At 35.5% G+C, this 19854-nt stretch overlaps 2 protein-coding genes across 6 annotated transcripts in view; one reads left to right on the top strand and one right to left on the bottom strand.

Moving 5' to 3' along the window:
- Window positions 1-681: 681 nt before the first annotated feature.
- Window positions 682-5089, top strand: DNAJC19 (DnaJ heat shock protein family (Hsp40) member C19). The gene is made up of 6 exons (XM_060100067.1): window positions 682-978; window positions 1547-1598; window positions 1674-1747; window positions 2764-2843; window positions 3574-3644; window positions 4926-5089. Exons 3-6 carry the CDS (start codon window positions 1694-1696, stop codon window positions 4994-4996), a joined length of 276 nt encoding a protein of 91 aa, XP_059956050.1. The 5' UTR covers window positions 682-978; window positions 1547-1598; window positions 1674-1693; the 3' UTR covers window positions 4997-5089.
- An 8273-nt stretch (window positions 5090-13362) lies between these two features.
- The window catches only part of FXR1 (FMR1 autosomal homolog 1), a 57543-nt gene continuing 51051 nt past the window's right edge, over window positions 13363-19854 (bottom strand). For 2 of the 5 annotated variants that reach the window (XM_060099182.1, XM_060099184.1), the window contains 4 exons: window positions 19075-19275; window positions 18268-18348; window positions 14567-14658; window positions 13363-13825 (listed from right to left, as the gene is read on the bottom strand). In XM_060099182.1, the coding sequence (XP_059955165.1) occupies window positions 13655-13825; window positions 14567-14658; window positions 18268-18348; window positions 19075-19275 (545 nt within the window). In that variant the 3' untranslated portion in view covers window positions 13363-13654. The remainder of the gene's footprint in view (window positions 13826-14566; window positions 14659-18267; window positions 18349-19074; window positions 19276-19854) is intronic. The other 3 variants (XM_060099183.1, XM_060099185.1, XM_060099186.1) reach the window with 2 other exon arrangements.

The following is a 19854-nucleotide window of genomic DNA, read 5'->3' as shown; positions in this document are numbered from 1 at the left end:
AAATAGCATTTTTCAGTTGTGGTGATTTTGAGATCCCATGATCAGAATATTAACTGTCCTTGAAGTAGTAATTCCATTCCACAAAACCAAACCCCAAACATTCACGCAAGTTCCTGTCAAGTCACATATTTAAACATATTATTCTAAATAAATGAATGCTACAGAACCTCTGAAACAATGTGGTTTGCTCCTTTGATTTTCTGGAACACCTTTTTGCTATACTGTGCCGCTACATACTTATTTGGCTTCATGGTGGACTTGTTACGGCATGTTTAAGAATATTCATTACTCTTGGCAGTTATAAACAAAATAAATGCCAAATGGAGATGCTAAGATGCAGGCAAAACAAACAAACAAACAAAAAAACCGTTCAGAGTGTAGCTACACAGTATTTGCTCATGCCCTTCTATAACAATACCCTTCCCCGAAGGAATTTCCAAATACTCTAGGCCCAGGCGCAAAGGACAAAACAAGAAGCCCCACCTTTGAGCCCAGTACGGAGGTGATCCGCCCACCCACCAACCAATCCGAAGTCGCTTTCTCCACCTGCCCACGGCTTGAGCGACCTTTTTCCTTCCCGTCCGCTGTCCCCTTTTACGACAGTTTTCCGGCCTAGTTTACGGCTGCCATTGCCGTATTTCCTGGGGCGCCCGTGTCTGGGCGGTTTGTACGTGCTGGTTGTGGCCGCGGCGCTTCAATGTAGAGGCGTAGAGTTGGTGGGGAGGGATGTACCGCGCTCCCGGTGGAAGCAGAGGAGCCGAGCGGGAACCATGGTGAGTTCCGCCTTCCGGCCTCTTGGGCGATCTCAGGCCCAGGCCTTAACCTCTGCTCAAGGTCTGGGAGGAGAGGAGCTGCAGATGTCTCCCTAATACGACTCAGAGCTGGGGGTGTAGCGCCCCGGAGAGTCACCCTCTAGGACACAGAGCTGTTGTCTCACCCCTCTCGGGCCTTTGTGCCTGCCGTCCATGGGGCTCAGAGGTTAGTGGAAACGCATTTGATTATACCTGCTGTTCCCCTAACACATCCTCGCAGCCCTTTCTCTACATTGCTCTGTTTTTCCCCTTTTCTCTTGCTGACACATCTCTTCTCGATTCCTGAACATATTTGGCCGAAGGTGCTATGAGAAGCTAGTCTCTTAGTTAAGCCTACGTTTAACGGTGAATCAGAATTTACAGGAATTCTCTGTAAACAGTTCTCCCTTCTCTGGCCGAAACTTTATTTCCGTTGCTCTTGATTGAATTTTAATGTGACTTCACTTGCCCGGAGGTGAAAGAGAAGTTTTCAAGGGGAGGGGAATTATCTTTTTCACTGTTGTATAAATAAATAAGCAAATCGACTTGCCTTTTTTTTTCCTTAGTGAAAAATCCCATACCTTTTAAATGCATTGGATATAAAATTTGCAGGATCATTGGGCAGAATATTTTCATCCTAAAAGTTATTTCTCCCATTGAAATAAAACTTGTAATAAGTTGGAATGGAAGAATGGGCATGATAGGGAAGGGTGAGAACGAGAGAAATGAATATATACTCTGCTTCCCTTTACCAGGCCAGTACAGTGGTAGCAGTTGGACTGACCATTGCTGCTGCAGGATTTGCAGGTTTGTTTATGGTTTGGGGGTGGAACTGAAGTAGAGGAGGTTGCGGACTTTTTATTTTATTGCTTTTGTTTTTAGGCCGTTACGCTTTGCAAGCCATGAAGCATATGGAGCCTCAAGTAAAACAAGTTTTTCAAAGTCTACCAAAATCTGTAAGACTTCTTATTCACCATTTTTGCTAATTCTTTGCTGTCTGTGTATGAAACCTAGAGCCAGACATCCATGAAGTTCTAAGTGATTGCTTTGGACCCCTTCTCTTGCTTCCCACAAAGAAGGTTTAGAAGTTCTGAGCTTTGTAATGGTGCTACCCTAAAGAGTCAAATGTTACATGTGACAGATTTGGGGAAGAGGTGTTAACAGTTTTAGTATCATGAAAGTTAATATCACTTTATTGTTCATACACCATTACCTTCAGCATCATTTGCTCTGCATCACAAACACAGAGGGATCTAGGGGTCTGAAGTGATCCATTTTTATTGTGTGGCTCTGGCACTCCCTAACAGAGATTACTTGGGTAACACTTCAGTTAATTGGGCTCTAGAGTATGACTGAATGTGATGATCATACCTTCTGTGGTCAAAATTCAGAATGAATATGATTTTGACAACCTGTAGAGTATTGCTTTTTATTGTTATGATTGAATGTGACGGAGTAGTAGGGAAATGGTAGGTTTTACCAGTATAATTTCTGACATACCAAGGTCAGTGGATCTAATAGCCTGATTTTCTCAATATATATCTTAAAGTCTTGTTTTAGTAGTTGCCTTGAACCTCAAAATGTCCTTGAACCACTTGTCTCAAAAGATCTCTGAATCCTCTAAAGCACTTGTTCTAAAACATGTAGTCATATTCTGAGATCAAATTTTTATCTAGAACGTGGCTAGCTTGGAATAATCTTCCCTTCACTCCCAGAAGAACTGGCTTTAAGGCACTGTTATTTTGTCTTGTAACTTCAAGACAGTTTAGATGGTCTGGAGGGGAAAATTGATGTTTAATGATCATTAAAATATTTGTTGCTATTTATAAAGTTAAAATACCATAGGAATTGCACTTAGTTTTCTGAAGTGTCTTAGTTTTTCCGCTGGTTCTATGAACATTTATAGACATTTTTTTAGCAGCTTTCAGTTTATTTTGATAATCTTTTCTTACAAATGTATTTCCACTTTCAGGCCTTCAGTGGTGGCTATTACAGAGGTGGGTTTGAACCCAAAATGACAAAACGGGAAGCAGCATTAATACTAGGTGTAAGGTAAAATAATTTCTCACATTTTTAATATTTTTCTTCCAAATTTAGAGCTATAAGCAACTGTAAGAAAGACCTTCTCTCTTTTATTAGGAGAGAGTTATTCTATTGTGTACATTTTTTTAACATTTTTATTATTTTTTTGGCTGCACTGTGTGGCATGCGGGATATTAGGTCCCTGACCAGCGATCTAATCCACGCCCCCTGCAGTAGAAGCATGGAGTTTTAACCACTGGACTGCCAGGGAAGTTCCATCTATTACATTTTTAAGATCTAAACATTCCCTACAAAAGTCCAATGAAAAGGACTAATGACGCATGAGTACTTTTTAACTCATTGAAGGTAGATTTTTCAACAGATAATCACAGTGCTCAATATTGTTCTCTATAACGGAGTAACAGATTTTTTTGTGATGAAATTCTGCCTTCATTTCCAAATACTTAAACATACTTTTCGATAAAAGGGTTGTTGTAATGAATAGTTAAAAAGTTCAACTAAATTTTTAAGAATGCCTTATTTTTCTAAGGAGCTCTGTTTAGTTCTGTGATTCAGAATATTATTCTTCCTAGTGTGTTAGAGAAGAGGTTCCCAAATAGCTTTTCATACTGTTGTGTTGACTTACTCCAGTTTCACAATTTTTTTTCAGTTTCATAATTTTTAATTGACCTTTATATAGTTTTTTAATGTGACCCAGATCTACTCTGAAGTATACAATACCTTTTCCTTTTTAAATTAGCCCTACTGCCAATAAGGGAAAAATAAGAGATGCTCATCGACGAATTATGCTTTTAAATCACCCAGACAAGGGTAAGTACCATTAAACTATTGTTAACACATTTTGTTGGAGTAACTGTTATTAGTGGGATAATTTTGTATCTAATTCTTGGCTATTATAAGGGAAATGCCTAGATCTGTTTGTGAGCACTGTCTCCCAGGCTGGATCCATTTGTTGTTTAGGTATCTTAAGAGAGTAAGTTCTGAGTGAAAAATTTATAGACTAATGAGCAGATCTAGTAACTACTATAATTTGGAAGTAGTGATAAGCATTAACTGTGTTTTGAGATCTGCAGTTGGGATGTGACTTACAATAGTGAGTCTCAAATACTGCTATTACTGTTTGGGGTGGTGGGTGTCTACAGTCTTACCTAAGGAAAATGTTGAATTTCAGTTAATGAAACTAATAAAACTTTTAACTTTTTTCCTATCCATTTAGACCTCTTAACTAGTGGTTACCTAGTTAGAAATCTATAGGATGTATTTATTAGTTTCTGATACACTTCTAAGCAGCCTAGGCTGAGTTGAAAGATCAAATGGAATACCAAAATGTAGACCACAAAATCCATGTTCCAGTGTTTAAGTCCTTTTACTTTACAGTAGAAGCCTCTCTTTAAGAAAGAGGGTTTTGAGCTTAAACAGGGTTGTAATTGTTTGGTATCTGACTGCATAACCTTTTACAAAACTTAGCTTATACTAACTGGAAGGCTTTTGATTCTGTAGGTCTAGGGTGGAGCCCATAAATTTGCATCCTAACTAAGCCTTTTACTGATTGCTGGTGCTTGCTGGTCTGAGGGCCACACTTTTTTGAGAATCACTCAAATCACTGCTGCAGTTTAGTAGGAAAGGAGATGTAGGTGACATCGTGAAGGGACTGTTGATAACAGGAAAGGGATATAAAGCAAAGTGGGGTCTTCCCAACTAAGCTCAGCACCTCTGAAAATTTCATGGTTTTAAAATAACACAGTACAATAAATTGGTGTTTATGACTTGTGACCGTCATGAAAAGGTAACTTACACTATTTCAAAGTCACATAAGTATGAGAATTTTTTTTAATCTTATTTCTATCAGTTTAAGCTTTTTCAAAACATGCCATTTTTTGTGGAAATCTCCCTCCCATTGGTCAAATATATTAACCATGTTTTTGGTCATCCAGTTCCAGTGTCATAGTTATTTAAAAAAGTCAAAATTTCATTTCTGCTCATTTCACCTCTTAGATAAGCATAGGAATTCTTGAAGCAAGAGAATAGCTTTTCACCAAGCAGAAATTGGAGAGTCCATATTATAACTATTCCTTTTTTTTCTTCCTGTAGGAGGATCTCCTTATATAGCAGCCAAAATCAATGAAGCTAAAGATTTACTAGAAGGTCAAGCTAAAAAATGAAGTAAATGTATGATGAATTTTAAGTTCCAATTCATTTATGTATGAGTACCAGCTTTTTATAATAAAATGCCTCAAAGCTACACATTTTAAAAATTAGCATAAGCTAAATGAAAGCCTTGGTATAAATTTGAGGATTTAAAATCGGATTACAGAATATTTGTAGGTTAATACTCAATAATTATGGATAAATGCATGCCATTTGAAGTGTTTGTTACTCATTTGTCAAATAATTTGGTACCTATGTCAAGACAAAGTGAACAAGATAGTCTCTCCTTGAAGGAATCCCCAATCTGATGGGAGACTGATAAACTGATAATTAAAATACAATGTGAAAATAACTAAAATACAGTGTGATCAATATGATGGAATTAGCACAGGTTGTTATAGTAGGGGCTTATCTCATTAAGACAGGTACAGAGGACTCCCCCAGCCACTTAGAACCTTGAACTTAAAAGTGAATTTAGGGCTTCCCTGGTGGCGCAGTGGTTGAGAATCGCGGGTTCGTGCCCCGGTCCGGGAAGATCCCACATGCCGCGGAGCGGCTGGGCCCGTGAGCCATGGCCGCTGAGCCTGCGTGTCTGGAGCCTGTGCTCCGCAATGGGAGAGGCCACAACAGTGAGAGGCCCGTGTACTGCAAAAAAAAAAAAAAAAAAAAAGAAAAAGTGAATTTAGCCACAACCTAAGAAATTGATCTAGGTGTGTATTTATCACTTTGTCAGTGATAAATCTGAATTGTTTCAGATTTCATACATTAAAAATTGTAACAGTATGATAAAGATTTGAGAATACAAGTCTTGTTTTTAATCAAGAAAGTATGTATATTTTATTTAGCTAACCCCTTAAAGAGACTGACCATTTATAAACTACTTTAATTGGTTATTTTTTTACATAATCAAGTTTCACATTTGTTAAAACACAATTAGTGAAACTGAAAAGCTCTGTTATCAAAATATAACTAAGGACTCAATAATTCATACACTGATATATTTAAATGACATTTCAGGGTAAATGGCTATTGGTCTAACAAAAAATATCTAAGAATAACCAGAGGACCTACCTAAAACATCTGAGGTTAAGATATCTTGTGGTCAGCCAGAATACTTAATTTTCAGTTCTAAGATAATAAATACTACTACCTACAATCTAAACTTTCTTAAATCCTAAAGTTCTTAAATATTAATGGAGAACACAAAGATTTTCAAGGTCAAAATAATGGAGGTGGTCATATTTAGCACTGGAATGTGTTTAGGGACATTTCAAAATGGAGGTGTATCTGCTTTTATTTTCCATCCCATTTCCTCATTCAAAATCTGATCAAGTTCAATTGTCATGATTTAGAGTATGACGAAACACTTGGCTATTTCCAGGGACGGGGGGTATGAAGGTACAGTTGATTCTTGTTATGCAAAGTAGTTGTGTTCTATAAAATCACTGAGAATACTAAATTAGTGAATTCTGAACCACTGTTCCTAGGGGTTTCCTGTGAGCCTCTGGTCACAGTATTTTTGTCAACCAGTGAACATATAACCTTGTTTACAAGTGTTTCTGTTTAAGACATCTTATTTAATATATATTGTTGATTCATTAACATTAAATTCACAGCCAATAACATTATAACTCATGCCAATCCATCACAGCCTTCTTGCATTTAGGAACCCTAGACAGCAGCACTACGCTTGGGGGCCATCTTAAACAGTGAAATCACCAATAAAAAGGACAAAAATGCAAAAAACTTGGCATTAAATGGACCATGAAAAGGATCTTATTTACACTTAGGAAAACTGAAACAAGGCAGAGCATAACTTTGTAGGTACCGGGTGACTCATTTTCACACTTTGCATGTCCACAACCGACCAGGAAATCACTGATTGTTGACTTTGGAGGTATGAACTTGAAAATAAGGAATCCGCTAATAATGAGGATCAACTGTATTTTGGCTTACTAGCCTTTTATTTCAGTCCTTTGGACTAGTCAAAAAAAATGTTTATGAACAAGAGCTTTAATTAAGGAAAAGATATTATCAACTAAAAAGCAAATTTTTCAGACGAATAGAAAATATGCCCAAAGGCAATCAAGCATTAACTTTAAAAAGGAAAACTTCATGTCGAAGGTATACTTTTGAGTGTTTAATGCAAACACAGCATACCTGTTTCTAAGCATACCTGTTTCCACTTTAATACTAAGGAGCACAGGAGACCACATTTTTCTTTCATAGTAATGTTTTATTTTCTCTAGGCTTACCTTTTCAAGTAGAATCCATATTTCATTGAAAGCTGTTAGGCAAACCTACCATTTTTCTTGGGTAAAAAAGTCATCTTTTTTATGAGGGCTCTAGATCATGGTAATTGATGCAAGTATGATGATCTGTGAGAGCGCCTTCTCTTTTAATGGTATTTTCTTACAAAATGCTTGTGTATTATTAACATTTATTGACTGTTTACAATGTGCTAGCGTTGTGCTAAGCATTTCCCCCTTACCCAGTAGTAGTTACTATTAAAGTACACTTTACAAGTAATGAAATTGAAGTTCAGTGAGGTTAAGATACTTGCCCAAAGCAACATGCTGGCTGAGAAAACTGATCTTTCTCAAACCCGAAGTTCTACGCTGTTAACCTCTACACTGTGGTACCATTCACAAATCTGATAGCCCAGGGATGTTTTCCTTGGTGGTACTGAGATGTGTCTGGTCCTTGTCATTAACTTCTACCTTGGGCCCTTTTTATCCATGGGTCCTTTCAGATATAGACTTAAAAGGGAGGAAGATAATGGTTGAATATAGGACTAGGGAATAGGAGGTACAGGTTTCAAGTGAAACTTCTGCTACAATAGCCAGGCAACTTTGAGCAAGGTATCTATGCACTTAGGGCTCTGCTTCCTCATCTGTTAAGAGGGGAAAAAAAATAACAGCCAACTTAAATTGTGAAGATTTCTCCACACTTTATGGATAGGAAATTGAAAAACTAGAGCAAATGCTTTCTGAAGTTGCACAGCTACTGAAACTATAAGCCCTGAATATCTTCTCCAATTTACTAGGTTCATTTATAATTTGGTTCTCTCTATATTAGTCCTTAATACATGCTTATTCACAGCCTTAATGTTCAGAACTGGCATACCAGAACTTTAGTTTCCTTACTTAGCCTCTTCCCTTTTGCCTTCACTGGGCCTCTAGGGTTGACAATAGATGAGTCCTATGCTACTTAATAAACTTTATAAACCTGCTTTGCTGGTGATGGAAGTAGGCTGTAATGGGTGGTCCTAAAGTCGAATCTTTTCCCACCCTTATCTTTAAGCAAATTCTCTTGCCTTCAGCTGTTTTACAAATGATGGGAATATCTATAGAAGCATTTAACAAGTCATACAGACCCAAACCATTCAAGAAATAATTGAGAACATGTATGAAAATAGATGGAACACAAGCCCATTTTCTGATTCTAGAAGCTTGGTTATATAGTTTTCTCTCTCTTTTATTTCCTGTGCTCTGAATCACAACAAACAAGCAAGAACGGTAAAAGGCAGCTAGATGTAAAATGAGAAGTGGAAGAAACTGGATAACTAGTATCTTAACACAGGGTAAAAACCTAAACATGTTGGACTATGCCACACTAAAAAGCTATGTAGTATTCGGCACACTGAAAATTTATTTTCTACCTTAAAGAAACCATGTATCAGAAGTAATTTAATCCAGGCAGAATGCTTAAGAGTTAACCAAGCTTAAGTTTAAACACTTCAGGCTAAAATATTGAGTTCTACTGTTTCAATGAGAATTTATAAGGCATCTTTCTGTTGTTAACAACCTATAAGAGTTGTTTTGTATTTCAGAAGTGTGTGATGGGGTCATATTTTGTTCAGCATAAATGATCCCCCAAACGTTAATTACAATGAAAATTTAGAAATTGGCTGCAAAACTTAAAAGGCCAGAATATGGTAGAAAGAAATGTATAAATCTGAGGTAAAGTAAAAAGCACTTACCTAGAATGCTAGAATAGGTTTTTGGTTAAAGAACCCTGGACTGAGAGTAACCTTGAGTACCAGGAAACTTAAACGACTTAAGCTCTGCTTTTTGTTGCTGGCACTGTTGTTCAGTGTTGTGTATCTGCTTAGAGCCAACTGTTGCTTTAGCAACAGGATATAGAAAGAGCTTCTATCCAGTGTTAACCTGTTATTCCTGACCCAATGACTAGGTCGTAGTCCAGTGTTAGGGTATAATCTGGAACAAGTTAACACTTGCTGTGACCTTAGTGCTGTTTCAGTTAATGGAATTTCAAGTGAAGTATTTATGTGACATTTTTCTTTACAACCTGAGAACAGCAAGGTGAAAAATGAAGTTCAAAGAGGTTGAGGTATGAGCTCCAGGGAACAATTAAGCATAGATTAGTTCTAGAAAAACTATGGGAAAATTTCTGTAATGAAAACAGTCTCTAACCTAGAAAATGAGTAGCTACATTTGACAATCCATCAACTAAAAAGGGTACAAAACATTCAGAAAATATCCCTGTGGTTTCACCCTAATTTGAGAAACTGCTAACTAGTATACTTAATAGTGGGGCTTTGAAATTGAGAATGTTAGTGAAAAATAATTCTGCCCCTCTTTTATCTTTAGATTGCATACAATATAGCTGGAAATGTCTGGGACAGATATAAATAGAAAACAAACACCATTTTAATTCAGCATACTCCTTGAGAGTACATAGGACTATGGTTAAGTATCACACAGGGTCTAACATATGATTACACTCAAGTTATATTGGAAAGGCCTTTATGGGATCACCTAGTCTAGGCCTCTCTAGTTGGATGAAACAGAATATAGAAAAAGTTTGTACAACTTAGTAACTCCCAATTCTGTGCTTCAGTACCCTGAAATAGTAATATAGAAGATACAGATGAATCTGAATCTGAAGTGACCCACTAATAAACCATTTTAAAAAACAGTATTTTCCTTATAGAGTATGCACCTCCCTCATCCAATAATTAGGGCTTTTCTGGATGATTAGACCCTTGCTTGGATTTCTGGAGTAAATGATTATACCTTAAAAAGTATTATTAGGTTGAACCATAAGAAATTCTCTTCTGTGGGTCAAAACTGGTCAGCTCCCAGCAATTTCCTATGGTTCAACATAACTGACGTTTTCAACCAGCAGTTGAGTGCAGTTTCAAATTACCACCACTTGCCAGAAGTTTTACTATAGCAGATTCCAATTATTGCTTTATTGCAACAGTTCCCTGAAATAAAACCCAAATGCTGTCATAGGTTAATCATGGGTTATAAGTGAGTATTATCCATTCAAGCATCCTAGTAAAAAACTAAAATTTTAAAATAAGGGATCAGCAAATTCACCGTATCAGATATCCTTATAAAGGGTACAGGGGATCCAAATTGTAAATAGCAAAGACAGGGAGACTGAGACTTCACAATGAACACCCTACTTGTTGCCTTTTGGAATTTTGCTAAACCCATAGATCCAATTCAAATTCAAGTCCCTTGAAGCCTTAGAAAATCTAAGTATAAAAGTAATTTTCCTTTATTCATTTCCAATAACCGCCAATCATCTGCTTACGGCATAAGCTCATTGTAGGCACAGCCTATAAGAATATTAACTAGTTGGTTTCAATCTGAAAAAAGTCAATCTGTTTGCAGAGGACACAAATGGTAGGTACTATTTCCCAATCTACCAACAATATTCAGTTAACATACCAACTTTGCAGAGACCCTTCTGAGGTTAAACACTAGACTCATAGCAAACAGTAGCTACAAAAATACTTCCAAAGGTGATGGATCCCAGCCACAAAAGAACGGCTGACATGAATGGAGATCCAGTACAAACAGTAAAACACCAGCTTAGTGTTTTCCTGTTCTTTGGTTATTTTGCTTGTCTGTGTCTACCTGGACTTGCTTTTTAAAGAATATTTACTTAAGCTACTACCTCCCTCAGCCTTGTCCTAAGCAACGTCTCAGTTTTCATGAACTCACTGGTTTGATATGCTGTTACCTCCACATTAAAAGTTACTTAAAATTAAGACTTTTATGTATCCCTATTATAATTTTAACAGTGGTGACTGACCTGTCAACAGAAACCCATACCATTTTGCGAAACAGTTTTAGGCCCGTGGAAGGCTTAAAAGAGTGATGCCAAACCCAAGAGTCCTAGGCTTCCCAAGGCTTCAGGAAAAGACCATTTTTACCCCCATGTAATCTCAGCTTTTAATTCATGATTTAGTTCAGATATCATAACACGATTTCATATATGTATGCTGAAACAATATTTAAGCTGCACAAAACCTTTCTGGGGGGGCTGGCAAGTTTTCCCATAGCAACATTCCGTGTAAATAGTAGCCAAAAAAGATGCACCCCTCTCAAACTAAGTTTGGAAGGCTACCTCTATCAATAATAGTTACCTTTGGGGAGTGGACTTTTCAGTTCTGAATCTGAGCATGTGCTATTAAAAAAAAAAAGATAAAAGGCCTATCATGATTCTGCAGTACATATTTCTAAAGGACATTGGGATTAGTCATTTGTAAATAATAAAATCTTAATACGTATTTCCTAGAATCTGGTTATTAGTTCTAAAAAAACTCCCTGGGCTAAACCCACTTAAGATGATTTTGTGTTTCTTCCGTTCCCATTGAAACAGTCTTTACAGGAGGATTTTAGTGAATATTCTACCTGGAAGAAAATGAAAAATCGTATTTTCTTTACACCATATTTACCGATTTGGGGATTAATGAAAATTCTTCTCATACCTTATAGTTAATTTGTAACTCTACTATTGAAGAGAAGAATAAAAAGGCCAACAATTTTACATGTTTCTGACTTTGGTGGATTAAAAAAAAGACATTTGTGGGTAATTTTATTAGGATATGAAATTATTTGATATTATTATTCAATGTTCAAGGACTGCACTCTTCACACTACACCTTAAAATTTTCAGTTATCAGGGTTTTAGGAAAAAGCATGTAATATCATCACATCTTTAACCTCAACGGTAATAAATTTCAGGGCTAGGGTTTTACATACACTGACCTGGCAAATATTTTTAACTACAACCTGAATTGTCCTTCAGCCATAAATTAAAATCACTTAGCTTTTTAATGCACATAACAAATTACCATAAATTATGCACATAAAAAATACTTTTCACATGCCAAGTGAAAGAGCTTTCTTCTTGCTCAGTAGTCTTTATATAATATTGTAGAGCAACTCCCATAAACCCACAATTACTTGATATCACCTTGCAACACACTTCGTTTAAGTTTGTATCTTCCTAAAATTAAGACATCTGGCTAAAATATTTACAAAAAATCCATTCATTAGTATGAGAACCTTTAAAATTATTTCCTTGAGAACCAAAAATCAAATTAGTGACATTCCTTATTTAAAAACTGCTCATTATACTTCTTTATAAAAATAACTTTAATAAAGAACCAAAGGCAAAAGTAAAATTCTGGATTTTACCCCAGTGCCTTCCAAAAGTTGCCTATGATTAGAATTTTGTTACAAAGACTTTCCTAATATCAAATCTCTGATCAATTCCCTAAACCATTCTATTCTAACACACTAAATTTTTTTAAGTACTAAGATTTCAGATGATTCATTACAAAATGATAAATTGACCAGCTAATATTTTACTACTACTTATGAGCAAGTATAAATGCATCTTAAAAAGCAATCAGAATACTACTCTAGGCCTTTAAGTAGGTCCAACTACTTTTCAACAGTTGGTATAAAAAGTAGAAAGTTAAAAATCAGCAAATGGAAGATCAAAGTTTATTTACTACCTGCATACAAAAACATATTGCACATCAAACAACCAAAATAAAAAAAAAATAAAATAAAAAGGAAAAAGGGAAAAAAAAAAAGAAAAAGGGGGAAAAAAGAAAAGGAAAAGATACTCTACTGAAGACTAACATGTAGTTTATACAGAATAAACCTTCTGGAAATTGATCTTTTCAGTAGTTCAGGTTATGTCTGAATGGACATGACTAATTCAGCTTAGTGTTTTAACTAAAGCTATGTTTGATTTTTTAAATACTGTACACTTTAATAAATAAACCAAACAAAGCCTCAATGTAGAACAGTCACTGCCAATATCACCCAGTGTCCCTGCAGATGAGAATTTAACAAATGTATTCCAGTGGCCTGCAGATTTTCCTCTACATACAGCATTTTAAAAACACATTAAAACAGACCAGTTTCCAGACTAAACTAATGAAGAAATTACAATTCAGTGCAAAATATCTTAGACTGCATTTCACTCTAGTTTTCCTCAGGTGAAGAAGTGGTTGCATATTATTAAAAACGTAACAAAAGCAGCTAATGCTTTCATAAAGAATATTCCCTTAGGGATCCCACCCCCCACCCACCTCCCCCCATCTCTGCCATATTTTGAAAACAAAATAACATTTCCTATAGCCAGCAACTTTTTTTAATGTTACATATACTATTCTCAAGGCACATCTGATGATATATTTTATAACACAGTAGGTGTCAAAGTTATGTTTAACATATGATTTCTTCAGGATCCCTCCCCTTTCTGAATTCCAAATGGAGGAACTGAAAGTGCGATGTAAAGACTGGCGATCCATATTCTATCTTTGGCAAGCTTGTACAAGCACTATTGTAAAATGTAATGTAAAAGAACTGTAAACTAGGAACTTCTTCAGTTTATGAAACACCATTCAGGACTGCTGCTTCTTGAGTATTTTCTTCTTTTAAGGTATTAATCTTTTCTTCTCCTGGAGTACGCTGTAGCTTAGAAATTTCATCGCCAGAAGCACTAGTTGGGCCATTTATTGCCTTTTCTGAAGGACCATGCTCTTCAATCACATCTTTTGCCTGCCAAAGGGAGACAACTTTTTCAACTTCTTTATAAATGAAATCTATAGCTGAGGAGGACAATAGCTATATAAACATTAATTAGCTAATAAATAATTTTAGTTTTCACATACCACAATGGATCAAAGAATTAAAACATTCTTAAAATTCAAAACGAATACCAATGTACTCCACCTCTCTGGGCTTTTCAACTCTTTATCTCTAGTATCTAGTGGTGCATAAACCACAGGAAGAATCTGTACCTGCTTACTGAAAACTTGCACCTAATTTCATTTTAACCACTGGAAAGCTCACCATATAAAAGATATAAACATTAATACCCTAAGTAATGCAAATAACCACCTACTTACTCACCTTTTTTTGGGAACTCACATTTACATATCAAATCCCTTAAAATATTTAAAAGAATTGAAACTTAAAGGTCTTTATCCACCACTGAGAAGAGGTATATTCAGCCTACTGCTCCCCAAATTAAGGCAACAGTCTCTATGCCCAGTATCTTTGGGCAGACTGAATTTTATGAATGCTATTTAGAGTTCTAAATGAAAAGTATTTCAGGCTCAAGCATGCATATCTTCAGTTACCTGGGGCCAAAATCAAAATCAAGAGTAGTCTTTAACTAAAATATTACTCATCTAATTGGGGAAACAAGTGATCATACAAGTAAGTTAAGAAGTGAAAATAAAACTAAACCATACCAAAAACAAAAACACCAAAACCTACAGGTTAAATTCTCCTTACCATTTCTTTCTTGTTTTTAGCCAAAGTTTCCCTTGGGAGGTTTCTTTGTCTGCTCTGAGACTCAGCTCTAGAAATATAATCTGCAACTGTGACTGTTGAAGATGAGAAAAAAATTACAGGTGTTGAAAAAGTACTTCTAAAGTTTATTTATGGATAAAGAGTAATTTTACTTTTAAAATAAATTAATGGTGGGTTACCCAATTTCAAAATTTTCTTAAGCTGGGTACCACCTCCAACCAAAAACTAACCGTGAAAAATGTGCCTGTGGTTTAGTGCTGATTACAGAAGATTTCAAGCTGGAGAGCGAGGAAGCCTAGATTAAAGTCCTCTTCAACAAGAGTCCAGCCATTTGCTTCTGATTAGTCTACAGTTGTGGGGTAAGTCTGACATAGAAATCCACAACCAAGAATAGGGAATGCAGCATTCTAAGCCCAGTGTTTGCACTTATCAGTGGGGGAAAAAAATGGGGCAAACTGGGTCAAATTGTGGTGTAGTATGCTTCAATTTGAAATTTTCATCAAAGATGTAAAAGATTTACTCAGAAATTAGTTGTTCTGCTTTTTTTTAACATTTTCTTTAAAAGCACAGTAAGATATCCAAGTGTATTTTATGGTTCCTTTTTCACATTTCACACTAGACACCATTCTGAGTAATCTAAAAAAACTGCAAGCAAACTAAAGATGACAGAACACCAACCTAAAAATGTGGCCATTGATCATGGTGGGAAAAGGTCCACCATTCAGTAACCACTCCCTTTCCCCATCTTGCCTATCTTTCAAGGGACTGACTGAAAAGGTGTTTGTGTTTGCAATGGCAGTAGGGATACAGGGAAAAGACTAACCCAAAGGGGAAAAGACTAACCCACACTAACACCCTACTGCCAACCCAACTGCAACAAACTACCTCTGGCCTGCTAGTACACTGGACTGGCCTCACTTTATACTGCAGAACTTTCTCTTCAAGGACCTGCAACTTAGAATTCACTTATTTGAAGAAATATCAAAATAATCACCTTCTTCCTTTCAAAGTACTTACTTTCCCTCAGAAACTGGTGAAGAAAAATCCCTGATTATGTGGAATACGGTGTACTTTAAATTATGGGAGCAAGTAAATTACAAAAGAATTAAAACTCGGGTAAATTTAAAATTTAAAGTCACTATGTACAGGAAGAACTAGTCCATCAGGTTCAAATTATATGAAAATAAATCATTTTAATATAATAAAAAGCTGGACTGTATTTACAATTCATTTTTCTTAATCATGAATTAACATGCTAACACCTTTCTTTATAAGATCCAAGAACTTTCTAGAACTATTAAAATGAATCTTTTTAAATCTCAAGGAAACAACTTAATTCAGAACTAATACATATCTTTAGAAACACCGCTAAATAAGGATGTTTCATGTCTAAAACTGTCTCTTTTCCTCCAAATTGTAAGAAACTCCATGTGCTCATTTTGGAGTTTTATAAATGGTCATTTAAATTCACTGTAAATGAATTTCTAAATACATTTAATAATAGTTTCCAAAATTGGGGAGAGGGATACTATCAAATCCACTTCATCATTATATCTACATACACAGAAGCAAAAGCATCCTAGGAAGTATTCTAGTTTGGAGAGCACCTTAATGAATTCATTCTGTTTCCATGGTTGAGCCCTCAAGTGACACCTGGAAGAACTCAGCTACGTGGAAACCCTGATGCATAGACACACATACTGCTATATTTGAACACGTGACAATTCTTAAAACTCTTCATCCACTATGTACAGACAGAGAATAGTATACTTTGATACAGTTTATCAATTAATTAATAGGCACTTAGCTGGAAAGGTAAAAATTTATCAGTGCCCCTCCTCTACCAAAGGGAGGTAAAACTAAAAATAACTTCAGTTAATTCAAAGAAAAACCTGTTTATAGCCAGTCTTTATAATACAAGCCACTTAAAAGTTCAAAACAGATTAGTAAGTATTTACAATATCTAGAAAAAAATTGAGGCAATTTGTGCAGCATAATTTGGACTCTAGAATTTAAGGGCTCCAAAGTTAATTCACTGGACACCAGTATACTGTCATTCTTTTCTTAGTAAATACTCACTGCTTAATTTATACTACGGGCAACAAATTCTGAGCAAGTAAGAACAAATTAAATAATTGTTTATTTCAGAGAATGTTGACATTAACTTTGGATAGAAGCTGCCTTCGTAGATACTCCTTCCAGGGGCAAAGGAGAAAATGATGTGCTTTTTCCACCTATCCTATCTTGTGGGGTGGTGTGTGTGTGTGTGTGTTGGTTTGGGGGATAGGGGGCACGCTGAAAAAGGCAATGAGTTCTAAAGAGGAAATCAGTACTTCCAAAGAACAGAGTAAAATAGGAATAAATGCAGTAAAGAACACAAATCATTGCTTAATTATTTAAAACTCTAAATTACTCAAGTTTCGATTAATACCATGCAGAAATCTCTTCCTCTTCTTTATCAAAGGCTTTTACGTTATTCCCTTTATGTCCTTTGCCTTAGTAATGAACCACCATCCACCTAGTTAATTATGTTGTAATTTATTCTATCTCAAGCCCATCCTACTAATAGCTTAAGTTTCCTTATTTATAAAGTATAGCCAAAAAGTGTATGCACTGCTATGCCAGCTTCAAAAAAACAAAATAAATACAATCTCTTCATCTAAAAGATATTTCTAACACTAAAGAGAGAGAAAAGAAAACAATAACATTTCCTGGAACCTATTTTGACAATATTTAATTCCTTTTAAATTTACAACTATCTTTAAAACATGAACTTTTTTTCCCCCAAGAATGGAAACTAATACGCTTAACCAGTTTTCTCAAATGTCTCTACAACCACTAAACTTAAAATTCTAAATAAAGATACTGGAATTTACATTCTTTATTTGGGGAAAACACAAGAATTTGCTTTGGAAAGAATGCAAAATTGATTAGTTTAAAAGGGGTTTATTTCTGGTGCACACAGTTTCTTCATTGTAAATATACATGTGATTCTCCATACAAAGGAAATGGAATTATGTTCAAGATAGTATAGACACAGCAAACAAGTTTCTTTGAAGTTACTAAAAATTATATCTACTTAAATTAACATTCTAAAACTAAGTAAGTACTATTAATTTGAATAGTTAGTAGGTGTAAGGGAAAAGGCATCACACTACAATAAACAAAAACATAACATGCATTCCTCTTACTAGGAAAAAGACACTTTCAAGTATTTTTTCATTTATACTTTTTTTTTAAACTGTGGGTATGAGAAACCCCACAAAAATGAGGTGCTGAACCCAGATATAGTAAGCAGGCACCATGCAAAAGCTGCCCAATTTTGCCAATCAACCTCAATCACAATCTACAACATAGTTCCTGGGATGGCAGCCCCCAACTCAAGAATGCAGAATCTGCCAAGTGGACAAAATAACGGTCTTCTCAACAGTATTTCCATGTAAAAAAATTGAGACACAACATTAGTTCAATTAGACGGGTTTACTACACATTTATGGTGTGAAGGAAGAATGCATTTTCTTAAGAGTAGTAGTCATATTAGTTGAGTAAACAATTTATGCAATGCACATCTTGAATGTATATGCACAGGTGTACATGTAAGTATAATATATTTAGAAAGCAGACACATGACATTTTTTTCATGCTTGTAAACCTGGTGTTGGCAACAGGTCCACGCAAGTTACCTGGCTGTCTATCTTCTGCCTGACCCCTGAAACGACGCCTGCGGCTACGATTGCGTCGCTGGGGTTTTTTTTCACTATCATCTGTAATTGCAAAGTTCACCATGAACTATTCTGACAAAAACAAAGCAAAAAACAAAGCAAAAAAAATAAAAAAACCCAAAAAACTTCTTTCCTTCAAAGATTTAAAGAAGGGAAAAGAACCTTTTAATTAAACAGGAAAGATAAAACAATACACATTACTCACAGGAAAAATACTTTTGTAGTTTAAAACATTCCTACTACATTAAAAATAGAATTAGCATCCAGAAATTAAGAGGGTTTCAACTCTTGATTAAACAAACTCTAAGACTTAATTTAAATTATCATCATTCAGGAATAAAGTTTTCCTTTTTTTTTTTTTTTTTTAACCAAAGTTAATGACATTTTAGCCCTCTGGAAATCAATGCCTACTCAGTATACACACCTTCATTAGTGTCATTTATAATAACATTTAAAGAGGCAAACTGAAAGCCCAATTTTGGTTTAGAACAGTTAGAGTATTAAGTGCCTTGCAGTTTGAGTATCTGTCTTGTTTTAATGGCATCAAAGGGCACTTTAATAAACCCTCCCAGTTTCAAATTATTTGGCTATACAAATCTGAGAACTAGACATTTAAGACAGACACAAAGCCATCTACCTCGTCTGAAGTAAACACTAGGAAAAATTCAATTTGTGAATTGCATATGTTTGGGATTTTTTTTAAAAAAAGCTTCATACATTAACAATATTATACAATAATATATATCTTTTCCCTAAGTGCTTACATACCTAGCCCATTTTCATTAACTGAAGCTGTATCAGATTCAGTCATCCCATCCATCAGAACAGCATCTTCATCAGTCCTTCGTCTACGAGACCGCCTACGACGGTTAGTACTGTGATGAGATTCGCTGGCATCAGTGTCTGCAGTCTGATCTGATTCTGTATTATCAAGTAAGCTGTATGGATTGCTGTCTGGATCTTTGAGCACTATATGCATGTCAGAGGCAAGAAATATTTGTTTAAGAGAGCTGCAGTTATTAGGAATATTCTGACCTATACTGAACTATATCAATTAATGATAAGAAACTTCCAATTTTCCCCAGGTAAAAATATACCCTCTCTGTCTTCAGATAAAATGTTTTCTGTATCACTATTTTACCTGAAAAACAACAAATATAAAAACCTTTAAATGGCAGTGAAAAATTAAAACAGAAGATGGGCAGACAACTTGGCTTTCTACCATTTCTCTTTGACTTGTTTTGAAAACGTATTAGGAACTAGTATATTATTACATGCTACTTTTTACATTCACATTCCTAGCTAATCCTGCCCAGAGGCTAGAGAAATAAAAATGAAAACAAATATTCAGCTCAAATGAATCAATTCCAACAAACAGCTTTTTGTCTCCATAACTGAGTTCAATGTGGTTGCTGCTTCTTTATGCCAATGAACTATTTCCAAATAATACTCAACACCTGCACTCCATGACACAATAGAAATCTCTTACTATGAACCGAAGCAAGCAAAACAAGTCTACACAAATAAAGCATACTAAAAAATTTGAAA

The sequence above is a fragment of the Mesoplodon densirostris genome, chromosome 5, assembly GCF_025265405.1.
Source record: "Mesoplodon densirostris isolate mMesDen1 chromosome 5, mMesDen1 primary haplotype, whole genome shotgun sequence".
Taxonomy (NCBI): Eukaryota; Metazoa; Chordata; class Mammalia; order Artiodactyla; family Ziphiidae; genus Mesoplodon; species Mesoplodon densirostris.
Note: the sequence above shows the minus strand (reverse complement) of the source record. Positions and strands in the feature narration are given on the sequence as shown.